General features: G+C 36.9%; 1 protein-coding gene across 5 annotated transcripts in view; it reads right to left on the bottom strand.

The window, feature by feature from the left end:
• Positions 1-21,935, bottom strand: part of LOC127503888 (cytospin-A-like) — a 32,240-nt gene extending 10,305 nt beyond the window's left edge. For 2 of the 5 annotated variants that reach the window (XM_051878072.1, XM_051878070.1), the window contains exons 1-13: positions 14,649-14,821; positions 14,132-14,312; positions 13,866-14,010; positions 12,055-13,706; positions 10,923-11,130; positions 9,519-9,592; positions 8,927-9,102; positions 8,613-8,776; positions 7,758-7,882; positions 3,281-3,359; positions 2,902-2,991; positions 2,051-2,216; positions 932-1,034 (exon numbers count right to left, since the gene is read on the bottom strand). In XM_051878072.1, the coding sequence (XP_051734032.1) occupies positions 932-1,034; positions 2,051-2,216; positions 2,902-2,991; positions 3,281-3,359; positions 7,758-7,882; positions 8,613-8,776; positions 8,927-9,102; positions 9,519-9,592; positions 10,923-11,130; positions 12,055-13,706; positions 13,866-14,010; positions 14,132-14,312; positions 14,649-14,686 (3,201 nt within the window). In that variant the 5' untranslated portion in view covers positions 14,687-14,821. Of the gene's footprint in view, positions 1-931; positions 1,035-2,050; positions 2,217-2,901; positions 2,992-3,280; positions 3,360-7,757; positions 7,883-8,612; positions 8,777-8,926; positions 9,103-9,518; positions 9,593-10,922; positions 11,131-12,054; positions 13,707-13,865; positions 14,011-14,131; positions 14,313-14,648; positions 14,823-21,737 lie in introns of those variants that run through there. The other 3 variants (XM_051878074.1, XM_051878071.1, XM_051878073.1) reach the window with 3 other exon arrangements.
• Positions 21,936-22,956: the final 1,021 nt, after the last annotated feature.

The raw sequence follows: 22,956 nt of genomic DNA, 5'->3' as shown, positions 1-22,956 counted from the left end.
ACTGATGCTCCAGAAGGAAACACGATGCATTAAGATTCGGGGGGTGAAAACCTTTTGAATTTGAAGATCTTGTTTTCCGGGAAACATTTAAGTGTCTTCTGTTGCTTCCGAAGGGCATTACTAAATGAAAAAAAAATATATATATTTAAACAAAATAAGTAAAATTTGGATATCTTCATCCTTTTCAAAAGTTTTCACCGCTGACTCTTAATGCATCGTGTTTCCTTCTTAAGCATCAGTGAATGTTTGAACCTTTTTTAATAGTTGTGTTTGAGTACCCCAGTTGTCCTCCATGTGAAAAGATGGATCTCAAAATCATTCAGTCACTGCTGGAAAGGGTTCAAATATGCAACAGATGCTGGAAATCTGAAGAATGTTTGGGGCCTGGAGGATTTTTCTGAAGAATATTGGGCAGTTTAACTGCTCAGATCAAACAAGGGACTCGTGAATAACCATCATAAAACAAAAAAACGGTCATAGATCATCCAGGTAACGACATACAGTGTTAAGAATCAACGGTTCACAAACTTTTGAGCGGGTCGTTTTTATAAATTCAGCTATTTTTTTGCCTTTTGGACCTTAAACATTTTTTATGTAAAATATCTTACTCAGGACAGTACTAAATAAAAATAACATGCATTTTTATGATCCCTCTTATTTTGTTAAAATTATTCACATTTTCACAGATTCTTCACAAACTTTCAAGCAGCACTGTATAATTTCATGTTCTGACTGACAACCAATATGATGGTCAATCTTATAAATACAGATATTTATTTTATAATAATACGTCTAATATTTGCCTAATCAGACCAATAATAAAAAAGAACCTAAAATTAGTTCATACCGGTATGGTCATCAATATATATTGTATATGACTATTAATAACCCAAGTGACTCAAATAAATGTAAATACAAAAACAACATGTACCTGATAACCCTCAGTCTTCTTCTGGCACCACCTGAGCAGAGCGTTCCTCTTGGATCCTCCATATTCCCTGGCTAAGGCAGACAAAGGGTCCTTCCTTTCCTCTCTGGAGAGACATCAATCACTTTAACAGCACAGTTCCTTTGTATTACACTCAACTTTAATAGCAAAAACAATCCTTCAATTTTTTGAATGGAAATTCTACCAAGCTGCATTGACCTGATAGATTCACTAACTTTCTTAAGACCTTTCTGGTACTGTAATGATTTATAAATTGATCAATGATTCTGTATTGTAAAAACAGATAACCTGACTCAAAGAAGGAAGCTATTATAAAGGTTTATAATATGAAAGAAAGTGTATAAGTGTATAATTATTTTAAAATTTGCAGTAATTAGCAAATTGACAATGTCCCATTGACATACATGGCACACAACCTTTAATGACTCGATCTTTAGGTCAGATATAACACTATATTATAATAATAATAACATATAAAAAATTAAAGTTATGAAAAATAAAACATTTTTTCCTCAAGCATAAATGTCCAGTTTCAATCCGCCAGCACTTGATTTGGATTTAATTGAAACTATATAAAAATAATAACAAAAATATATTATTATAATATATACACAACAAAAATAAATAAATATTATATTATATTATTAATTAAATATTTAAATAATTAAATATTTATATTTTTCCTCCATGCACAAATGTCCAGTTTCAACCAGCCAGCACTTGATTTAAACCAGCTACCATCACAAGTCGGTTCTAGCTGGATTTTTCCAGCAAGGAAGTTAATGCTATGACCAGAAGGAAATGCTCTGATAATAAAGGAAAGTGCAGAATGATTCGTCTTCTTCCAATGGTCTATTCAAAAGCCACGGTGGACCCACGGTCAGGTTTCAGGACAGGTAAACGAATGACATCCATTATCGAAACACTGGCCTGTCAACACCGCAGTGAGCAGACAGAGATAGAGTGTGAAACAGAGAGACATCTGGCAAACATGACAGTGAGAAAGAGTCTTTTAGAAAGTCAACAAAAGAAGAGCCAGAACAGAGATGAACATAAAAGAAATGGAGGCAAACAGACAAACAAGGAAGGTCCGCCGCTTACCGTAAACGGCCTCGTGTGGTGGGCGTGACGGAGGCGGTCGGGGAGGACGAGTTTGAAGACATAGAAAGCTGGGGAGAAGATGAGCCCAACGCAATGACTGACGATGACATTGATGTGTCCGTCACCGACAAATCTCTCTTTAACTCATCGCTGCTTCTGCCAGAAACTGACAAGGACATTAAGATAAGTACTACACCTTGAATACCTGTTAAAGGGACAGTTCATCCAGAAAAAAAATTCTGTCATCAATTACTCACCCTCATGTCATTCCAAATCCATAAGACTTTCATTCATCTTCAGAACACAAATGAAGATATTTTTAATGAAATCTGAGAGCTTTCTGTCCCTCCATTGAAAGTATGTTCACCCACTACAAAATGTTAATAAAAGATCACAAAATAAACCCATAGAACCAATGAGGTTCATTCTTATGCAAGAACCAATGCGGTTTGTTCTCACGTGTCAAGCAAGTACGGTTGAGCTTCTGTTTGTGTTCGCTGATCAATGTTTACATGTGAATAAAAGCCCAAATTAAATCTGTTCATCATATAAAGCGATCAAGTATCTTCAGAATACTTGGATTAAGCCATTTGATTTATATGGATTTATTTTATGATCTCTTTATAAACGTTTTGAACCATCAGAGTTTTGTGTGACTAGACATTCAATGGAGGGACATCTTTATTTGTGTTCAAAAGATGAACAAAAGTCTTATGGGTTTGGAACGACCTGAAGGTGAGTAAATGATGAAAGACTTAAATTTTTAGGTGAACTATCCCTTTAAGTGAGCAACTGTATAGTCGAGTACTTGACTAGTTGTTGCAGAACGAGTACTCAAGGTCTAATCATACCCGATATGGATTTATTCGAGTCCATGTTTGTCACCCTCTGGAGGCCGCAGCCGGGGCGCGTTACAGGTGAGGTCCGGAGGAGGTGGTCTGCTATTGGATTACATGAAATCACATATTCAATCATGAAAAAGAATAAAAGGCTTTATGTGGCATGACTAAGCTTGTGCTCTTCTAAAATAAATATCCTGCTTCCTTCTCAAGGCTTGGCACACAATCTCTGGTCATTAACTGCAAACGTTAAGCCTGAGGGAAATGGTACAGCACGATTACACTTGACCTTTAACTCTGAGTTCGCCTCTAAATAACCAGATCAAACCGGTGTGAGAGAAGACTAAAAGATCAAGGAGTTAGATTTCCAGTGTGAATAACGTCAGCCCACCTGGTATGCTCAGGTCCGTGTAGCTCGGCCTCTTGTCCAGCATTGATGACAGAGGTTTGGCAGAGCTGATGGTGTGTCGCTGTGAAATAGGGAAGGGACATATACATTAAAAGGCCACAATAGGGCTGGGCAGTATTATTTAATATAAAGTGGCTGACCAGGGTGATTTTGAAAGAACCTTCATGTCAACCAAACCTTTTTTTGCTAAGGAGATTTAAAAAAAAAAAAAAAATCTAGGGATTTTTCCAAAAAACTGTTACTAAATTAAGAATAAATTGGCATTCGCTTGCAAAATGTTTGCGTTCCCCTGAGAAACTTCGCGTTCGCTCACAAAATGTTTGCGTGCCCCTAAGAAACATTGCGTTCCCCTGAGAAACTTTGCATTCACTCACAAAATGTTTGCGTGCCCCTAAGAAACATTGCGTTTCCCCGAGAAACTTTGCGTTCGCTCAAAATGTTTTATAACTTCAACTTATTTTATTTATAGTTATTTGCCAAGGCAACATTCCTAATTTTTAAGTTTTTGAAGTTAACATTTTCTAATCTTTATATTTTATTTCAGCTTTATTTCAATTAATACAAAAGGTTTTAAATAGTTTAGTTCACAATAGCAACACTGACAGTATGCACCAATTTAACAATACTTTCTGATCTCTGATAGACTGCAACGCAATTACCACTTTCAAGGCCCAGAAAAGTAGTAAAGACATCGTTAAAATAATCTATGTGACTACAGTGGTTCAACCTTAATGTTATGAAGTGACGAGAATATTTTTTGTGCGCAAAAAAACAAACAAAATAACGACTTTATTCAACAATTTCTTCTCTTCCATGTCATTCTCCTACGCTGTTTATGTTGTATAGACAGTGCAGTGCTTCCGGGTTCTACATCAGAGCTCATTATTGGCCGGCTCCTGCATCAGCATCACACGAATGCGTCGTGCTGCTCACGTGAACAGCGTCGACCAAAACTGAGTCAGTGTTCTGACGTAGAACCTGGAAGCACTGCACTGTGTTTACAGCGTGGAGAGCTTACGGGTTTGGAATGACATGAGGGTGAGTAATTAATGACAGAAATGTTAATTTTGGGGTGTACTAACCATTTAAAAATAAATATTTTTTTTTTCAAGTGATTCTTTAAAATAGACAGTTTCAACTCAAAGAAATGAATCAAACTTAACTCAAAAGCCCTTTTTGTTACAAAAGTTTAAAACACAAACACTATTGAAAATACATCTCATGAGACAAGTAAGGATTGCAAGACTAGTCTCATGACAGTCTGTAGGCATTAAAACCGTGTGATGTTCATGATGTTGCTGTATTTTATATCACCAGCAAAATCACTTTGAAAATATCATGAATATACAATACATCACCCAGCCCTAGCTCACAGCACAACTTTAATAAATTCAATGATGTTATGTTAGAGCTCAGGTGGTCAATACAGTTAGGTGTGAATTATTGATGTTTTAAAGCACTTTTGTTTTTCATAGCCTAACTGGATAAACAGCCTGCCCTGGCAAAGACAAATACTCAGTAATTATCATTTCTAGAAAAATTCAAGGCTCTTTCTTGTGCCCAATAACACAATTTTACAAATACAATCGTGCTTAAGCAAGAAAACATTGGCTGTCTGCAGGAAGAACATTACAGCTTTGTGTTACACAATTGACAATTTCAAAAACCTTATGCAAGTTACATCTATTGTTCTCATTTCTCTGTGATCCTTTGGGACAGGGTTGTTACAACAATTTTTCTAGTGCCAGTATTATTTCTGCCGGTGGCTGCTGGCAGTCACAGAGAAAAAGAAAAAACGCTGATGACATAATTTTGACACTCTTTACCTTCAGGAAAGTAAAATGAGTAAAGAAAATATTGAATTCCCCATTTGGTCACATGATGAGAGTTTATTTCATATTGTCTACACAATATAATCTATGATCAACTCTACATCAACCTGCAAACCTAAATTTAAAATGTGAAATCGAAAACTAAATATTTCTGTGGTGTGAATGAGAACGGGGTGGAGATCCTCGTGGAGCGAATGTTAATGGAGCTCCGGAAGGATAAAAGGAGGCACGATGACAGTGTAAGACGAGAAAGGACCGGTCTTGGGAATTTATGTTGTGTTTTATAATGTTTATATGTGGCAGTCGTTCATGCGGGGCTGACGCTTGTTTTGGTTGGTTTTGTTTATTTTGGTGATTAAAAGTTCCCGCCTCCTTCTCTGAACTTGAACATCTTTACAATTTCATTCTAAAGCCACATAACCAATCATGGATCTCAAAATTCAACTAGAGAAGTTGAGCTTGCCAAGCAAAATTCACCACCATGATGTTATTGGTGATAGACCTTAGTCAGGTTAAACACCAGATGAAAATGAGGCTGTGAGGGACAGATGTACAGTCTTAACAATGGCACACACTGTATAAAGATTTCAGATCATGTAATTTTCATAACTCACAACTTTAAAACTGTTTTATGGAGATTTTGTGTATTGAAATTTTTTTTTCCCCAGGAAGATCTTTCGTCAGCTGAACAATCGGTATGTTGTTAAACAACAATCCATTGAATGCACAGTATTCTGTCTCTCTATCTCTCACAACCTCATTTTTATTCCTGTCAAAATTTCAATATGGCGCTACTCTGACTAAGATCTATTGCAAGGCGAATTTTCATTGGCCCAAGTCATAAATGTGATTGGCCAAGTCACCAAGAATGTGATTTTCTGGTCCTCCTTCAAGGACCTGTTTTATCTAAAATTGGATGTTCAAACTTTTTCCTCAAGCTGCCTGATCTCATGTCCATAGAACATCATGTTCTGAAACTCAAATTCACCACAAATAAACAAACAAAATCTCTGTGCCTCAAACTTTTTGCACTCAAAGTACATCAAACTGTCTGATTTTTTTTTTTTTTTTCTGTTCTTACAAAAACATCCTGTTTTGGCACATTTTGAGGAGACTTCTATGTCCTATTCAAAAAGAGCAACACGGCAAAGGACATCCGCGGGGGACGGAGGGAGAGAAAAAGAAGGAAAGCCCCACTCCAGCTCTATACACACCAGATCTGGAGATCTCATCTGACAGACAGGGGTGTTAGGTCAAAAAAAAATCCCTATAGAGAAGAATGCAGACATCTGCTAGAGTGATCAGAGATCCGTCCTAATGCATCTATCAAACACGGACACATCTATCCCATGGCAAAGTCAGTTTACCTTTTAACATGAGATTATACAACAGCTTCATATGTATATAGTCATATTTACGACACATACACTATCGGTCCAAGGTTTGGGGTCAGTAAGATTTTTTTTAAAGAAATTAATGCTTTTATTCAGCAAAGATGCATTTAACTGATTTATAATGTTACAAAACATTATAAACATTTCAAATAAATGCTGTTCTTTTGAACGTTCTATTCATCAATACTCAAAAATATATCAGTTTTCTCAAAATATTGAACTGTTTTCAACATTGATAAATGATAATAATAAGAAAATGTTACTTAAGCAGCATATTAGCATATTAGAATGATTTCTGAAGGATCATGTGACACTGAAGACTGGAGTAATAATGCTGAAAATATATATAAAAAATACATATATTATATTATATATTACATATAATATATTATATTTAAAAAATATATTAAAATAGATAACAGTTATTTTAAATTGTAATAACATTTTACGATATTACTGTTTTTACTGTATTTTTTAACCAAACAGATGCAGCCTTGATGACAATATATATGATGACAAAAATATAAAATCTTACTGACCCCAAAGTGTGAACCGTAGTGCAACTGTTTTGATTAATTTGTTTTCAGTTGAAGGTTAAATAATGTTTTTGCACTGATGTCAAACTGTAAACTTATTTTATTATGAATAATCTTATTTTTTTGTTTGGAGTTCATAAAATAAGTGTTAAAAAAGAGACAATATTACACAATTATGTAATATATAAAACATTTGGGGATTGAACAGCCAGCAAAAATAACTTTACTGTGATATATATAACACTACTATTGTAATATATTCATAACCTGATATACAGTCAAACCAAAAATTATTCAGACATTTTTGATATATTTTTACTAGTGGGTGCAGGACACTATAGTTCATTTATGTAAGTGAGGATAGCAAAATAAAGTAAACTGTGACATATTATACTCAAAAATTCTTCATACAGTGGACTACCAGTAAAATTGATAAAAATTTGAAACCAATAATTATTCAGACACTTTGGCATGAACATGTTTTGCTTAAGTGTTATCTGTCATAATTAAGATGAATTTTTCTGACACAGTTTAACTCATATTTTACTATCATTTTTTTTAACTATAGTGAATAAACTGTATTAATGAATGAAATGTTCAAGGTGTCTGAATAAATTTTGGTTTGACTGTAAATTACTCATGTCATTTAGTCATAAGACTATATCCATCCATTCATTATTATCCTGATTGTTTATACCTGTATAGGAGAGACAGCAGCGGCTGGAGGAGTTTTGATCGGACTGGGACTGAGGGGGGTTCTGGAAATGGCGGTAGCAGCAGCAACAGCAACAGCAGCAGCAGCCGGACTGGCTGGAAGAGGACCTGTACAGAAAGACGGATGGACAAAAAGATGCGACTTGTAAAAGGAAAAGGTTTCATACACTTTGAAAAATATGTACTATAATATGCACTATAAAATAATAACTATTATTGATTTAATTGTGATATTGTTAGTAAATAAAAATAAACAATATAATTTGTAAAAAATGAAATATATTGTAATAATAATAATAATAATAATACAATTTTACTGTAAAAGAAAAAAATGCATAATAATATGCATATGCATAATAATTTAATTTTACTGTAAAATTACAATACTTCATTTTCAAAGAGTAACCCATCAAGCTTTATTTTGACGGGTTGCTGGCAAATAAAAATGAAGTGAAATGCAGCACTGTGTTCATTTGTATGCATTTGTAAACGCCATTCATCACTCTCAAACCGGTAGCTCATACATTTATTAAATTTTAATCGCAGCCTGCACTAAATCATATTGCAACATTGATTTAATTTCAACATATCATGCAGCCCCACATGCTAGTATGTCATATTGCTAATTTGTAATTTCCTATCTTTATCAAAAGTGACCTGCAAAACACTTGCAAGTGCAAACCTCTTGAGAAAACTGAGGGCACAATGGTCAGTCAATCGCCCTTGTGGGGTTCGAACAACCAACAAACTTTTAATTACCAGCTTAGATCTAGAAACACTAGGCCACACCACCCCAAATATGAGCATGTATCTGCATAATCTGCATGTGTTTGTGAACCTTGCGAGGCGCTGTCAAAGCTCTTGATGAGTGTTTTGACGGTGGGCGATGGTTCAGAGGAAGTGGAGGAACGTCGACTCAGTCCCATCCCCTGCCTCAGCGCAGCCAGATCTCTCTCCACGGCATTCATATAATTATACACACGGCCACGCTCCTCTTCCTGCCTGTAGCACAAGACACACACTGACACTCAAGTCTCCAGCATATGCAAATATTTGCCCTTACAAACACAATCACACATCCTGTGTCTGAGTGTCAACACCCTAGTCACAACATATTTACATTGTGTTGTAAATGTACATTACATCTCTTACTTTCTGCTCTTTAGTTCATCCAGTTCTTTGTTCATCTTCTCATTTTTCTCCTGAGCTTCCTGAAGGCGACGCCGTAGGTCTCCGATCTCCTCCTGAGCTTCCGTCTTGATGTCATTGGCGATGACAACAGCCGTTTGCAGATCAGCTTGGAACTGACGCCACTCAGCTGATTCCTCCTGTGAGTGACAGGTGTCAGTTAAATTAATTTGGAGAATCATGGGCAGTGTCTGAAATCACCCCCTATACCCTTAAATAGGGCACTATTTGAGGGGACAGCCATTTGCAGTGGTGTCCGATACCATAATGGACATTATCGAGTGCACTCATTCAATCCCACAATGCACCACAATAACGAGTTTACAACCGATATACGCTCAATGGCTAGAGAATACCCATAATGCACTGTAAATCACACGCTGAATGAATCCATTTTCCAAACCGCTGGTCCAATGTGGCTAAAGCATAATATCATACAGGTATAAATTCCTTTTTAATTGTTAGTACTGATTTCAAACCATTTTTAAGATTAGAATTACTATAATAATCCTAATATACACAGTGCAAACACAGCACATAAAAAGGGGAAATTTACCCGCAATTTACGGTGAAGAACCTTAATCTCCTTCTCCATATCATATTTCTGATCATGAAGCTTTTTGATGGAATCTGAGGAGGGAAAATGGCAGAAATAAATACAGATTTATAAAGAAAGTTAAATGTTCATTAATGTGTTGCTGAAAGTTTATTTTATTCAAATGCCTAATTTTAATTTTATTTTTATACAATTAAGCTATTTTTTTCAGTAAAACTATCATGCCAATAAAATGAAACTGAAAGCTAAAGACATGTTAAGTCAAGAAAATGTCTGTATTGTATACTCAAGATAGCTCGATGACGCCTCTATGTGGACAGAAGCCTGCATAACTACAAAATAATGAAAACAAAACTGTCTGGTCAACATCTGGCTAACACCAGACAAATTTGTTTGTTATATACATAGAAAAAAGTTTTCTGTACAATTCTTTACTTGAGATCTATCTTACATTATGCATTAGTATATACTAATACAAACCTTGGATATAGCAAGTTTTATCTTCAGCCTAAAGGCCGTTCACACCAAGAATGATAACTACAAACATAACTATAATGATATAATAGCGTTCACACCAACGCACAATATGTTTATTTTAAGCACGTGCTGCAGTTTTGTCGTCTGCCGCTTTAAATGATCAAGCTCTTTAAAGCAGGATGAATTCTGATTGGCTGTCAATGTTTTTATCATTCATCAGCTGGAAAAAAAAACATTCTGAAAGTGATTCCAATGATATCGTTCCAGTGTGCCGTTATCATTATAGTTGTGGTGTGGACTCTGCTATTCATTTATATTTAGAATGATTTTTAGAACTATATCTTTATTTTTATAGTTATCATCCTTGGTGTGAAAGTGCCTTAGCTCTATAGAATTTTTTGGCACAATATTTTTGATAAAAATAACTATAAAAAATATATTATTTTGATAAATATATTCAATATTATGTATTAATTAAATATAAATGTATACATATACAGTCAAACCAAAAATTATTCAGACATTTTTTATATATTTTTACAGTGGGTGCAGGACACTATAGTTCATTTATGTAAGTGAGGATAGCAAAATAAAGTAAACTGTGACATATTATACCCAAAAATTCTTCATACAGCGGACTACCAGTAAAATTGATAAAAATTTGGAACCAAAAATTATTCAGACACTTTGACCTGAGCATGTTTTGCTTAAGTGTTATCTGACATAATTAAGATTATTTTTTTCTGACACAGTTTAACTCTGAGATCTTGTCATATTTTATTAAATATATTATATAAACCGTATTAATGAATGAAATGTTCAAGGTGTCTGAATAAATTTTGGTTTGACTGTACATATATTTAATGTGTCAATTAAATATAAATAGTATTTAGTGAGCCATGGAAACCATTTTGTCATGTGACTTACTCTCCAGGTCGGAAATGATGAGGTTGTCATGGAGCTTGACAGCACGATGCTGCTCAACTTCATCCTCCAGCTCAAAGATGGTCTCCTTCATGTCAGCGATCTCTGTATCCTTCTCCTCTAGCTCAGAGCACTGCTGCTCCAGGAGCCGCTTCTGCTCCGCTAACTGTGCCTGGATATCGTCACGAAATGCTCGGAACTCACCCTCAAGCTTTAGCGAACACAAGGATACACGTTAGCAGGGATACAACAGGCATGTGATCAGCTAAAGACAAAACAAGAAAAACCTGACTATCCCCCCCCATTTATTATTATTACAAATACATATATATATATATATATATATTTTAATCAATAAAGAAATATCTTACTATTGCGATACATGTTGGAAAATGTACAGTACACTGCTACTAGTTAACCTGGAGATTCAATATGTGAATTCAGTATGTGACAAAAGTACGTCCGAATTCACAGTACTCATAAAAGAGTAAGCAAAAGTACCCGGATGACCTAGTACTTCTGAAGTGTGCATACGATGGACACTTTACTATCCCATGAGGCCACGGGAGAGGATTTGTGAATGGCAGTGAAGCGACACAACTGATGCTGGTAGGTCACATGATAATGACAACATGGTGAATGTAGTACGTTTGGATTCACACATTCATGCCATATAGAATGTACTTTTTTTAGTGGTCATTAAGCAATTACTTATTAAAAATAAGTACCTACTCGAGAGTATGCGATTTTGGACGCAGCCCCTATGTCCGAATATGCCTACTTCCCTACTATATAGACAGTATGTGAAAAGAGTATGTTTGAATTCATAGTATTCATAACAGTAAGCAAATCCGATGGTCATACTATTTCATTAGGCCACGATAGAGGTGTTGTGAATGGCAGAGAAGCGACGCAACTGACAGCATAAGTCACATAACAATGACAACTTGGCAGATGTATTTCATTTTTACTACACATATCCATACTACATACAAAATACTTTTTTTAACAGTTGTGAAATAAGTTCTTTATCAAATGTAGTACATTTTCATAGAGTATGTGACTTTGGACGCAGCTTAAGACAACTTAAAATAATCAAAGATATGAGTTATCTGAGTGTGTTTGTCAATTTCACCTTGCTAATTGCCTCCTGGAGCTGGGCAGCTTCACTGCGCGTGTGCCCCAGTTCCTCTTGTAACTGAGCTGCCTTGGCCTCGGCTTGCTCCTTGTCTAATCTCTCGCTGTCCAGCAGGTGGCGTATGTCGGTCTTATCCCCTGCATTGTGGATGGAGAGCAGCTGGGCCACTCTCTGTCTCTCTTGCTCAAGTTGGATTCTGCAGCGGTTCAGCTCCACCTGCTCCCCTTCGGACACCACCATCAGCGCTTCCAACTCCGCTTTGGCGACGGCTCGCTCCCTCCGCTCCATTTCCACAGCTCTCTCTGCCATGTGGACACGCTCTTTTAATGCTGCCATCAGGCCTTGGGCTTCTGCGTTCTCCTGTTCCGCCATCTTGAGCGCACTGCTTAGCTGTTGCTGCACACCAAGCAGCTGCTCCCGCTCAAAACGCGAGCCCTCGTTCAGCTCGGCGTAGCGCCTCTCCAGCTCCACATAGCGCCCACTTTTGGCATCTTCGTCATCCTTGGCATACGCCACCCGGTGCTCGTCAAGAAGGCCACGGAAGTAGTCCAGCTGTCTTCCGTACAGTTCTAGACGCTCCCCTTGTTGACAGAGGGAGTCGACAAGAATGGCACGCTCCTCACCCAGGCGTTCGTTCTCCGTGGTCAGCTCTTGTGTGATCTGCTGGAGATCAGCAAGCTCCTGCAGGGTGGCTTGGAGTTCTTCTGATGTGCTGTGCTGGTTCTCCTCCATTTGATGGATTCGCTCAGTCAGGCAGGCCACGGAAACCTCGCTGGTGTTCCCGCTGCTGCCCCTGCGGGAATGTTCCCGGCTTGGTGGCCCTCCTTCTGATTCAGAAGATGATCCACAACCTGAGGGCGCGTCCAAAGCATCATCACTGGAGGTGATTGGCTGGTAGGCCTCACTGCACTCACTGTCCACTGCATCAGGAGAGCCTACACGTCTCGGCTCTGACAGCAGGTCCTCAGTAGAGCCTTGGGTGGAGCCTTCTGCGGAAGACGTGCGCATGCCACCCCCTCTGCTTTCACGATGACCTCCACTGCTGCCGGAAGCTACAGGCTCAGGACTAAGGGACGGGCAACGCAGACCTTTGTCAGGGCTGTCCAGACGGTGCTCCAGAGAGAAGCCAAGAGCATTGAGGCGATCCTTCAGCATCCGGTTTTCACTTTTGAGCATATTTAGCTCATCAAGGATACCCTGGTTCTGGTCTTGAAGGAGGAGGAGAGTGGACTCTACATCAGTGGCACTGATCACAGGAGAAACCTCTTTCTCCTGAGGCTGCTTGTTTTCTTGAGAACCTTGTTCTGGATCAGGGGCTTCAAGTTCTTCCAGACCAAGCTTGGCCTTCATACCTCTAAGTTCAGAGCGGAGATGGAGGATCTCCAGGTCTTTGCTCTTGGCTAAGCCCAGCAAGTCCTTCACTTGACATTCCAGCACTGCTTTATGGCTTATCTGGCTGTCTGAGCGAGATTTGCTCATCCGAGAATCAGTCTCGGCTACAGTATGGCATCGTGACCGCTTCTGAGGCAAGGCATCATTGGGTACGGCGAGCTTTTTGGCAGCACTGGCTCTGGTTCGTTCTCGCAAGTTCTCTCGGGTCGTGCCTGGATCCTTGGCTGTGGATGTCATGGCACGCCTTCCTGAAAGACCTACAAGAGAAAAAAAAAATGGTTGTAAGTTGAAACATTTCCATAACTACATAATATTTTATGGACATTTAATTAGTGGTGTTGTGGGTATTAAAGTAATTTTGCAACACAAGCAGAAGATTTTAACATCTTTAGAATCAATGCAATGCTTAGCGCTACCTGAACTGGTCTTGGACCTGGTCTCAGTGCTGCTGGTGTTCTGAGAGAAGGTTCCTCTCTTGTTTCTTGCAGTAGTGTTACTGTTGCTTATGGATACTGCTCCACTTCCTGCACTGACTGCTGGGAGATCATCATTGCTCTTTGCCTGGTTAGCATGCAAAACATTAAGTTAATGATCTGCTACAGACAAATCACAAGTTAAATGCAACATTCTTAGCTAGCACTAACTAACAAATGTTTCCGATTTCTCCATATTAAAGAGTTACCTTAGACAGTGGAGCTGAACTATGGCTTTTGTTTGTCATCTTGCCACCTGTGCCCATAATGCTGCTTCCCTCAGGTCTGCCTGGGGCCTTAGTGCCCGCTGAGGTTCTGGAGGTGGCGGCCGTGGGCTTGGTCGCCTTTTTCATGCTTGGCTCCAAGTTTTTGATACATTTACAGCGTAATCTAAATAAAGGGAAGCAGATGATAAGTCATTTGGATTAAACTGGCTGCAATTATGCAGATTCAAATGGAACAAACAAAAATGCAGAACAAGTTAATATTGAATGACAATTTAAAATACTCCACTCCTTCAGAAAATACAAAACAGTGTTAGAGAAAGAAGTTTCTGAACAGTATGGCATGCAGTGCTAAGTAAACCTAGCCATAAACAAAAATATACATCACAAAGACATTGCTGCAACATAATTTATTCTTCAGACCTATCTTTTTGTCCTCTAGCATTCAATAGCATTCAATCGCATTCAATCATGCACAGCTTTAATCGAAATATCTCATTACCTTACTCCAGCACTGGTTATTTTCCTCGGGGAACACATTGTGTACAAGTCTATGTTTTTGCTTGGAGACAGCTGGAATGTAACATTACGGTCCCAGAGGACTCTATTTATGCAGCTTCACACACACTGTAAACTCAGACACTTTAGGGGAAAACAGTCATTGGCCAGTGTTTGAATGCACACAACACTGTGTGATTGGAGGAGAGTCAGAAGAGGATGGAACTGCCTTTCTTATCACATCATCATGGGTGGAGGCCAGGCCCGTTGGAAGAGCTGACCAACTGCGTCTAGCCTTAAAAGGCTTTAAACGTCAAGAGCAACAGGGCTAGGCCTGAGGCTAGAAAAACACAACAGCTATATGCAGTACACTACAGAGGCAAAATTTAAGCTATTTGAAAACTGAAATTGTTTGTGTGTGTTAAAATTTCACTTCAATTGTGAGGTCAAAATGCTTAATTTCTTTAAGTACAGTAAATTTCCTTCATAGCATACTTGTGAAGATGGTCCTCACTAGTGTATGTTTATGTGTGTATATAAATGTATTTACATATATATGTCTTAATAAATATGTAAAATTGCCATAGCCCTTCTATGAGGGTTAGGTAGCTACAAAAATGTATGAACAACAGAGATCTAGAAGGAAGGTCTGTGCAAGTATAAGTGTACTCACATGTTGATGTAACTTCTTAAAAAAAAATCAAGAACTAGAGACTCCTGTGCATGCTAAAGCAGTTGTGAACTCTGACACTCTCCTTGACCCTATGTGGCCTCTCTTTGCAAATCGAAAACTAAGGCGATTTGGATACTTTGATGGCAAACAGATGAGGCATGCCCGGATAGACATCAGCCCAAACACCCCTATTTTTCCCAACAAGCCTTTTAAGTTGATATGTTTGAACAGGAGTCAAAACAAAAAGCACCACACCCAACTCCAGACCACAACTCACAGTCCTAATGCTGACTAAAAGAATATAGACACATTAAGCCAAACCTGATGGTATCGTAAAATGTAGGCATCTTTAAATTCATCTAAAAAAAATTAAAAGTTCTAAACATTATTTAATTCTAGCTTCCATAATGTGCAAAAGTAAATAAATCAAAATAAAATCACAGAAAATATACTAAGTGTTAGCAATGAAGCTGGGCACCATGGTAAGATTCTTCAATTTTCTTTCTTTCTCAGAAACTGTAAAGTCATAAAAAATGTAATTGTACAAGCCCTGAGGGAAAGAGAAGACACTCTGCAGTAAAATTCTTCAGCTGAGCAGAGTTAGTTGCCTGAGTTAACGTCCCACTTGAGAGGTCATGGCGGCCAACTTTTTATCAGACATGATTTCAGCGTTCAGTATGAAAACGGCTACCGGGCATTAGCACAAATCTGAGCGCACTGAACCACAGTGCCTCAACACTTTACACTTCAATACATAGACATATCCATCAACACGCTTCTAAAAACAATTCATAGACACACAGCCTCAAACATGCGGGACCACACAAGCAAATTCATATCGGGTAACAGGACAAACTCAATGATCGCCAGTGGAATCTGAGCTGAAAGTGCAAACTCTGTTTGAAGTGAGTCTTTAAAGTGAAAGCAATATTAAATTTTTGAGGTTACAACATTATGAATCATATGCACTCTATGACTCTAAAATGAGTCAGTCTAAGCATTGGTCAATTGGGAAAGAGGTTATAGAAATAGAGGATGCTTTCAAAGCTTTTGAGAATGGGGGAAGGTTTCTCTTTCAAATCAACTCAGACTATGCAGAGGAACTGCGTGACTTTCTGTGTCTACTGGGGTCAAGGGTCATTTCAGGTACATAAAGAAGCATCTGTTATAATGGCAGTCCACAACACAGATGTACAAATAAAACCAGAACCTGCGTAGGGAGAGACATAATTTTTTTTTTTTTTTTTCTTTAGGGCCTGTTCCAACCCTCTATGGACACACTGAAGCTGGTTTACTCGCATTGTAGAGGGTTGACTGTTCACAACAAAAAACAACAACTATAATAACTATAACTGTAAAGTCTGAACAATCATTCTAATTTGTAGGAATATATAGTATATATAGTATAGGAAGTCCACACCACAACTATCATGAGGCAACTATCATTGGAATCACTTTTAGAATGATTTTTTTCCAGCTGATGAACGATAAAAACATTGACAGCCAATCAGAATCCACCTGACTTTAAGGAGTTTAAAGCAGTAAAAGACATAACTGCAATTAGGGTTGCAAAGGGGCGGAAAGTTTCCGGGGAATTTCCGGAAACTTTCCACGAGAACTTAACCTGGGGAATTTGGGAAAGATTCCAATTTGGAAACTTAACAGGAATTTATTGGAAATTTAGGGAAATTTATATAGATTTATAATATTTATATAAAATGTATCATATACAAACATAAATATAAACATTTTGTTTGGTCATAACATGACATTTCTTTTTATTCAAGTAATTCTAATTTTAGTAAATATGTAAAATAAATATATTTTTATTGCAGCAATTGTTATGTGTTATTTATTTCAGTGTCACATGATCCTTCAGAAATCATTCTAATATGCTGATTTGATACTCAGTTATTATCAATGTTGGAAACAGTTGTGCTGCTTAATATTTTTTTGGAACCTGTAATACTTTTTTCAGGATTTATTGATGAATAAAAAGTTAAAAAGAACAGCATTTATTCAAAATAGAAATATTTTCTAACAATATCACTTTAATATAATTTATCATCAATTTTACACATCCTTGCTGAATAAAAGTATACATTTCTTTCAAAAAAAAAAAAAAAAAAAAAAAAAAAAAGGAAAAAATGACTGACCCCAAAATTTTGAATGGTAGTGTATTGTTACAAAATATTTCTATTTTAAATAAATGCTGTTCTATAAATTTTTATTCATCAAAGAATCCTGAAAAAGTATCACAGGTTATAAAAAATATTAAGCAGCACAACTGTTTCCAACATTGATAATTGAGTATCATATCAGCATATTAGAATGACTTCTGAAGGATCATGTGACACTGAAGACTAGTAATGATGCTGAAAATTCAGCTTTGCATCACAGAAATAAATTATATTTTAATGTATATTAAAATAGAAAACCATTATCTTAAATTGTGGTTATATTTTACAATATTACTGTTTTTTCTGTATTTTTGATCAAATGTGCATGTTATGGACTGGGGGAAGGCACAGTGCATGCAGGGGGTGTGGCCTCAATAGCCCTGCAGTAAGTAGTGTGCTGTGTGAATGTGATTGAGGAATGTGCAGGGTAAAAATTCAACTGAAATTGCATTAAATCTGGTTGTTTTAACCAAAATTATGCTGCAAGATGTTTTTATCAACTACATTTAGCCTAAGTACCCTGTTATAAGCTAACCTGCAATTTTGCAAATTCCCTGTTTATTCCTATTAATTCTCGTTAATTCCCATATATTCCTGTTAATTCCCATGGAAAGTTTCCAGCTTTGAAAATTCCCGGAATTTTGCAACCCTAACTACAATACGTGCTAATAATAAACAGAATGTTATCACCTGTTTGAGTGGATGTTTCTATAGTAGTTATCGTTAAAGTTATCGTTCTTGGTGTGAATGAGCTTTTGGACTTCATGGCCATGTTTAAACTTCCTGCTGGGTGGTCAGTTTGCCTGTGAAAGTGACAGAGTGTGACGATGCCTTAAATATGTGGAACATAGTGGAAAGTCATTTGGCTCATGTAGTGTAGGATGAGAAAATGCATCCAGTGCTGTGGGTAAAAAAAATAAATGGACCCTCTCTTCGGAATAAAATAAATGTGCGAATATAGGAATAGAAGATTACAATCCTAAAAACCAGAAAGCAGTGCACACACAAATAAAACAGATGTTGTTTTGCCGAGGTAGATACATGTGGTAAAGACATTGGTCTGACAGGAAGTCCACAGTGAAGTTTTCTCAAACATTAAAGGGAAAAGGACCTTGTGGGGAATAATTCGAAGCTTTTGAAAAACAAAAACAAGAACTAATTCTCTCGAGAGGGAATCCAAGCAGGACAGAACAGTCCAGGAATCTCTAATGGCCCACTAAACGGTGACCACAGTCCTGACCTACTGACGCTCTGCCTAAACAAACCGTTTGATATGCAAAACAGGCAAGATGGTCCTGTGAAGTTCAAGGGATTCAATTCCTTCACTGTATCTCACCAAAAACTTATGAATTCAGTGTTTGGAATATTCTTCGGGCTATTTCAGTCACACATCTAATGGAAATTCCTTGCAGACCTGACACAGCAGCCGCTTGTTAATTGAGCATCAGTATGAAGGCTGATGGGAGGAATGTGTTTGTTTGGACAGTTGATTATACACACACACACACACACACACACACACACACACACACACTGAACAGTCTGCAATTATTACAGCAGGAGGCCAAAACCTGTAAATAAGCCTATAAAAAAAATCCCTAAACAGCACATAGTTAGGAAACACTACTTTTAAAGGTTTTTTACCATCAAGTAAGACATCAGTCCAAATCCTTGCCAAGGGTCTGAGACATAAGAACCATGACGCTACTAATAAGAGCTTCCATTCAATGAAATCATTCCTCTGAGAGCTGCTAATGTGATCAAGCAGAGTGCAGTCAGCTCAAGAGAGGTACAACTGGGTCAGTGTCTCTGCCCGGTCCACAGGACGTCCCACTGGGTATGCAGGCAGTCGCTTCCACCCAAATTTCTTAAAACCAATACTAATTTATAATGAAGAGCTCACAGAAGGACCAAAACATATGAGAAAGTTGAGCATGCATATAAGCAAAACTTTACAGCATTTTATGCTATAAATGTTTCTTTGATTTCATAAATAATGTTTTGAAATGATTAAAGCTAACAGGAAACAAGTTTCATAGCCCTATTTCTGATACAAGATATTCAATGAGAAAAAAAAAAAAAAAAGTAAAACGGGATATGATTTTATTCATCAAGAATTGATTGGACTGCGAAAAGGGACGTTACATGGAGCGAGAAGGTTGGAGGTATGTTTTGATTCTTTGAGATTATAAAGAAGTGACGCAGTGAAATTTCGGCAACCAAAAAAATTCAGCCTAAACAGCTTTTTCTAGTCAGTAGTGGCCTAATGGTTAGAGAGTCAGACTGGTAACCCGAAAGTTGCGAGTTCGTTTCTCAATACCGGCAGGAATTGACTGAGGTGCCCTTGAGCAAGGCACCTAACCCCCCAATCACTCCCCGGCGCCACAGCAAAACGTCTGCCCGCAGCTAGACAAACTCTTTTTTCCTTTAGAATAATGTGCACTGATAAATCATTCAGTTATATGATGAGGAACAGTTATTCTAAAAGCAAATAAGGCTGGTTTTGATTTCTTGTTGACTTTAAAAGAAGATGATTGGCAAAAGGCCACATATTTTGAGCTAAACCTGACAATCTCAGCACCTTAATATGCCTGACTAACCAATCACTGCTGAGCTGTGGGCTGGGAAATGTTGAGTTCTGAATCTGAAAGCAATAAAACTGACATGAATCTGTTACAGACCAAGAAAAATATCCCTCAGGTGCCATTCCCCTATAAAAACAGAAAAAAATCCACATACAGCACCTCATGCAGCCCAGTTAATCAAGTAGGGATGCACCGATATGAAAATTTTGGCTGATACCGATAACGATAATTCGTTATATTTGAAAGCCGATAAATCTAAATCCAAATTTTTATATAATTTAAAAAAAACCTGATTACAAAAACAGAAGTCTCACCATTAAAAGCCATGTCCAAAACACACAATTATAATGTTCTCATTTTAATTTTATTTAGCTTATATGACAGACTTGCGCTGCACATGTTGAACTTAAATGTATTTTCCTTCTTGAAGTCATTCCAATCATATTTCAAGCAATTCAAAACCATCATGGTGGACAGTGCGCATCTGAAGTGTCTCAGCTGAAGGAAATTAGCCATTTATCGGCTTTAATATATCGGCCAAATCGGGCAGATAACGATAACATTAAAAATTAACATATATCGGCCGATTTTTATTGACAGAAATGCTCAATAAATAAAGCAAAGCAAAAAAAAGTAACTATTACAATATGATTATTCCTACTGCAATCAACCTTTTTACAACCGAATGCAAAATGAGGGTTTGCCATTACCCATATACTCTACCCTGAAGCACTCCCCAAAATGCTTTGGATGTTTGGGTGCGTTGGGTCGACTGGAATGTGCTGCTGCCTGCTAGAATCAATTCAAACCAGCTCATCAAATGCCTTCATGGGAAAAAGCTATGGATGCCATAGACTCAGCAGAGACTATTCTGAACAACATTAAAGGAAATCCTCTAGGAAATCCAGAATGACACATTCTGAAGATGGACTGTAATTTATTTTTAAAAATAACTCTAACCTTTGATACAGACTTCTTATTAACTCTGTATATAGGTAGATGGAAAAAAAATATATTGAGAAGTTGGTGTGACATGCTATAGGGTGAATTCGGGGTGATTGGGACACTTTTTGCCATTGAGAAGAATTGGAAAAAATGTCCCAATCAATCTGAAATCACCCTACACGTAAAACTACTTCACACAGCATTGCATAGAATTGTATAGTACAAATTTGATTCATGAATCAATTTAAATACAGTTAAATAATTATCTATTCAATAGATTCAATCAATTTGATGACATTTGACAGAAGTCTTTCGATGTGGGACAGGCCCAAAATCACCATTTAAGTGGATGACAATACTAGTTTGTCAAACATAAATCTATTGTATTATATTTATAAAAAAACTTAGGATTTCTGGCTTTTAAACTTAAAAAAATTAGTCATGGAAAACCAAAGTGTGTAGTGTATTCATGTAATGTGTCATGTGCTTTATGTGTAACTTGACTATGACACTGCCAGCTGATATTAGGAATTATAATTAACATAACATACATAAAAGTTATGATTCCTCTTATGATAAATGCAACATTATTTACAACAAGACATAAACTTGTCTAAATCACACTTTCCCCACACAAATCAAACTGACACAATCCAGAAGAAAAAGCGAGATTGATCGAGGAGAATACAATAACTTAAATGACATTTTACCTTGCGCTCCTCGGAGAATTTCCTAGGATATATCCAAATAAACGCAAGTTGACGTAATCATAACGTGAAAATGAAATAAACGCTTTGATCTTGTAAAAAAAAAAAAAAATCTCAGTTTCCCGACTCCCCGGGAGCGAAGTGATGCTAGTGTTTCCCAATCCTCCTACCAAGCCGAAGCTGAACGCGATGTGAAGCAGGAAACAATATTCGGCCACGCCTTTCTTCAGTAAATTTGCTTTATTTTTTAAAATAAAAGTCCTTGACAAAATCTGATTTATTTATTTATTTATTTATTTATTCTTTCTTATATTGATAACTAAAAACGTGAAGCAGGGGTATGGGGTGGAAGAAGAGGAAATAAATGGAGGAGTGTTTAGAAACGTCAAAAACAATTGCTCTTTGTAGAAGTATGTAGCAGTAGCTTAATAGTTAAAAAAAAAAGCAACTAAAACAAAGGTTGCAGGACATTCCCAAATTTAGAAGGTCCAGATCACAGGACTAGTATTACAGTCTTCAAGCTATAATTCAGTTAGTTTATTCTGTCACTTTAAATGAAAAGCTTAGCTACAGTTAACTAAAGGCAATTACACTTGCCTAATTTGTGATTGTAATTTAGAAACTACAAACATCAAGTGATATAGCTAAAGTCCTGCATCACTGTATTTTAAATAAATAAATAAAGTAAAATAAATAAAAAAGTGTATTAGGTGATATATGAATTTACCTTTAAAAACACTCATCTCCTTTGTTTATGATTTCTGGCTTCACAAAGGTATTTGCGTGACGTAGCTATGTGATATCAGCCGCGCACTTTGTAAAACGTACATCACTGACATATTGAAAGCAGCATTAAAGTGTAATCAGTGTAACTCTTGAGTTTATTATGGCTGAAGTTTAGCTAAGCTAAATATGTATAAGCATTGATGCATGTATGATTTTCTTCAAAATCCATAGGCTTGTGTTCATTATTCTGCCAAAACACAATCAACACCATCAGATACAAAAAAGTATGTCAAATATCTATAAATATATAAGCACTAACAAATCTGACATTCAGGTCAATTAATGAATGAAGGAACTGATATTACAGGATTTCAAACTGATTTACAGCTCAATATTTTGGATTATAAATCTCATAAATTGATAAATTCATAGGTTAAATATGAAATATGGTGTAAAAGATGTGAATATATATATGAAATATGGTGTAAAATGTGGG

Source organism: Ctenopharyngodon idella, chromosome 21, assembly GCF_019924925.1.
Source record: "Ctenopharyngodon idella isolate HZGC_01 chromosome 21, HZGC01, whole genome shotgun sequence".
Taxonomy (NCBI): domain Eukaryota; kingdom Metazoa; phylum Chordata; class Actinopteri; order Cypriniformes; family Xenocyprididae; genus Ctenopharyngodon; species Ctenopharyngodon idella.
The sequence above is the reverse complement of the archived record's forward strand: the minus strand, read 5'-3'. Positions and strand labels throughout refer to the sequence as shown.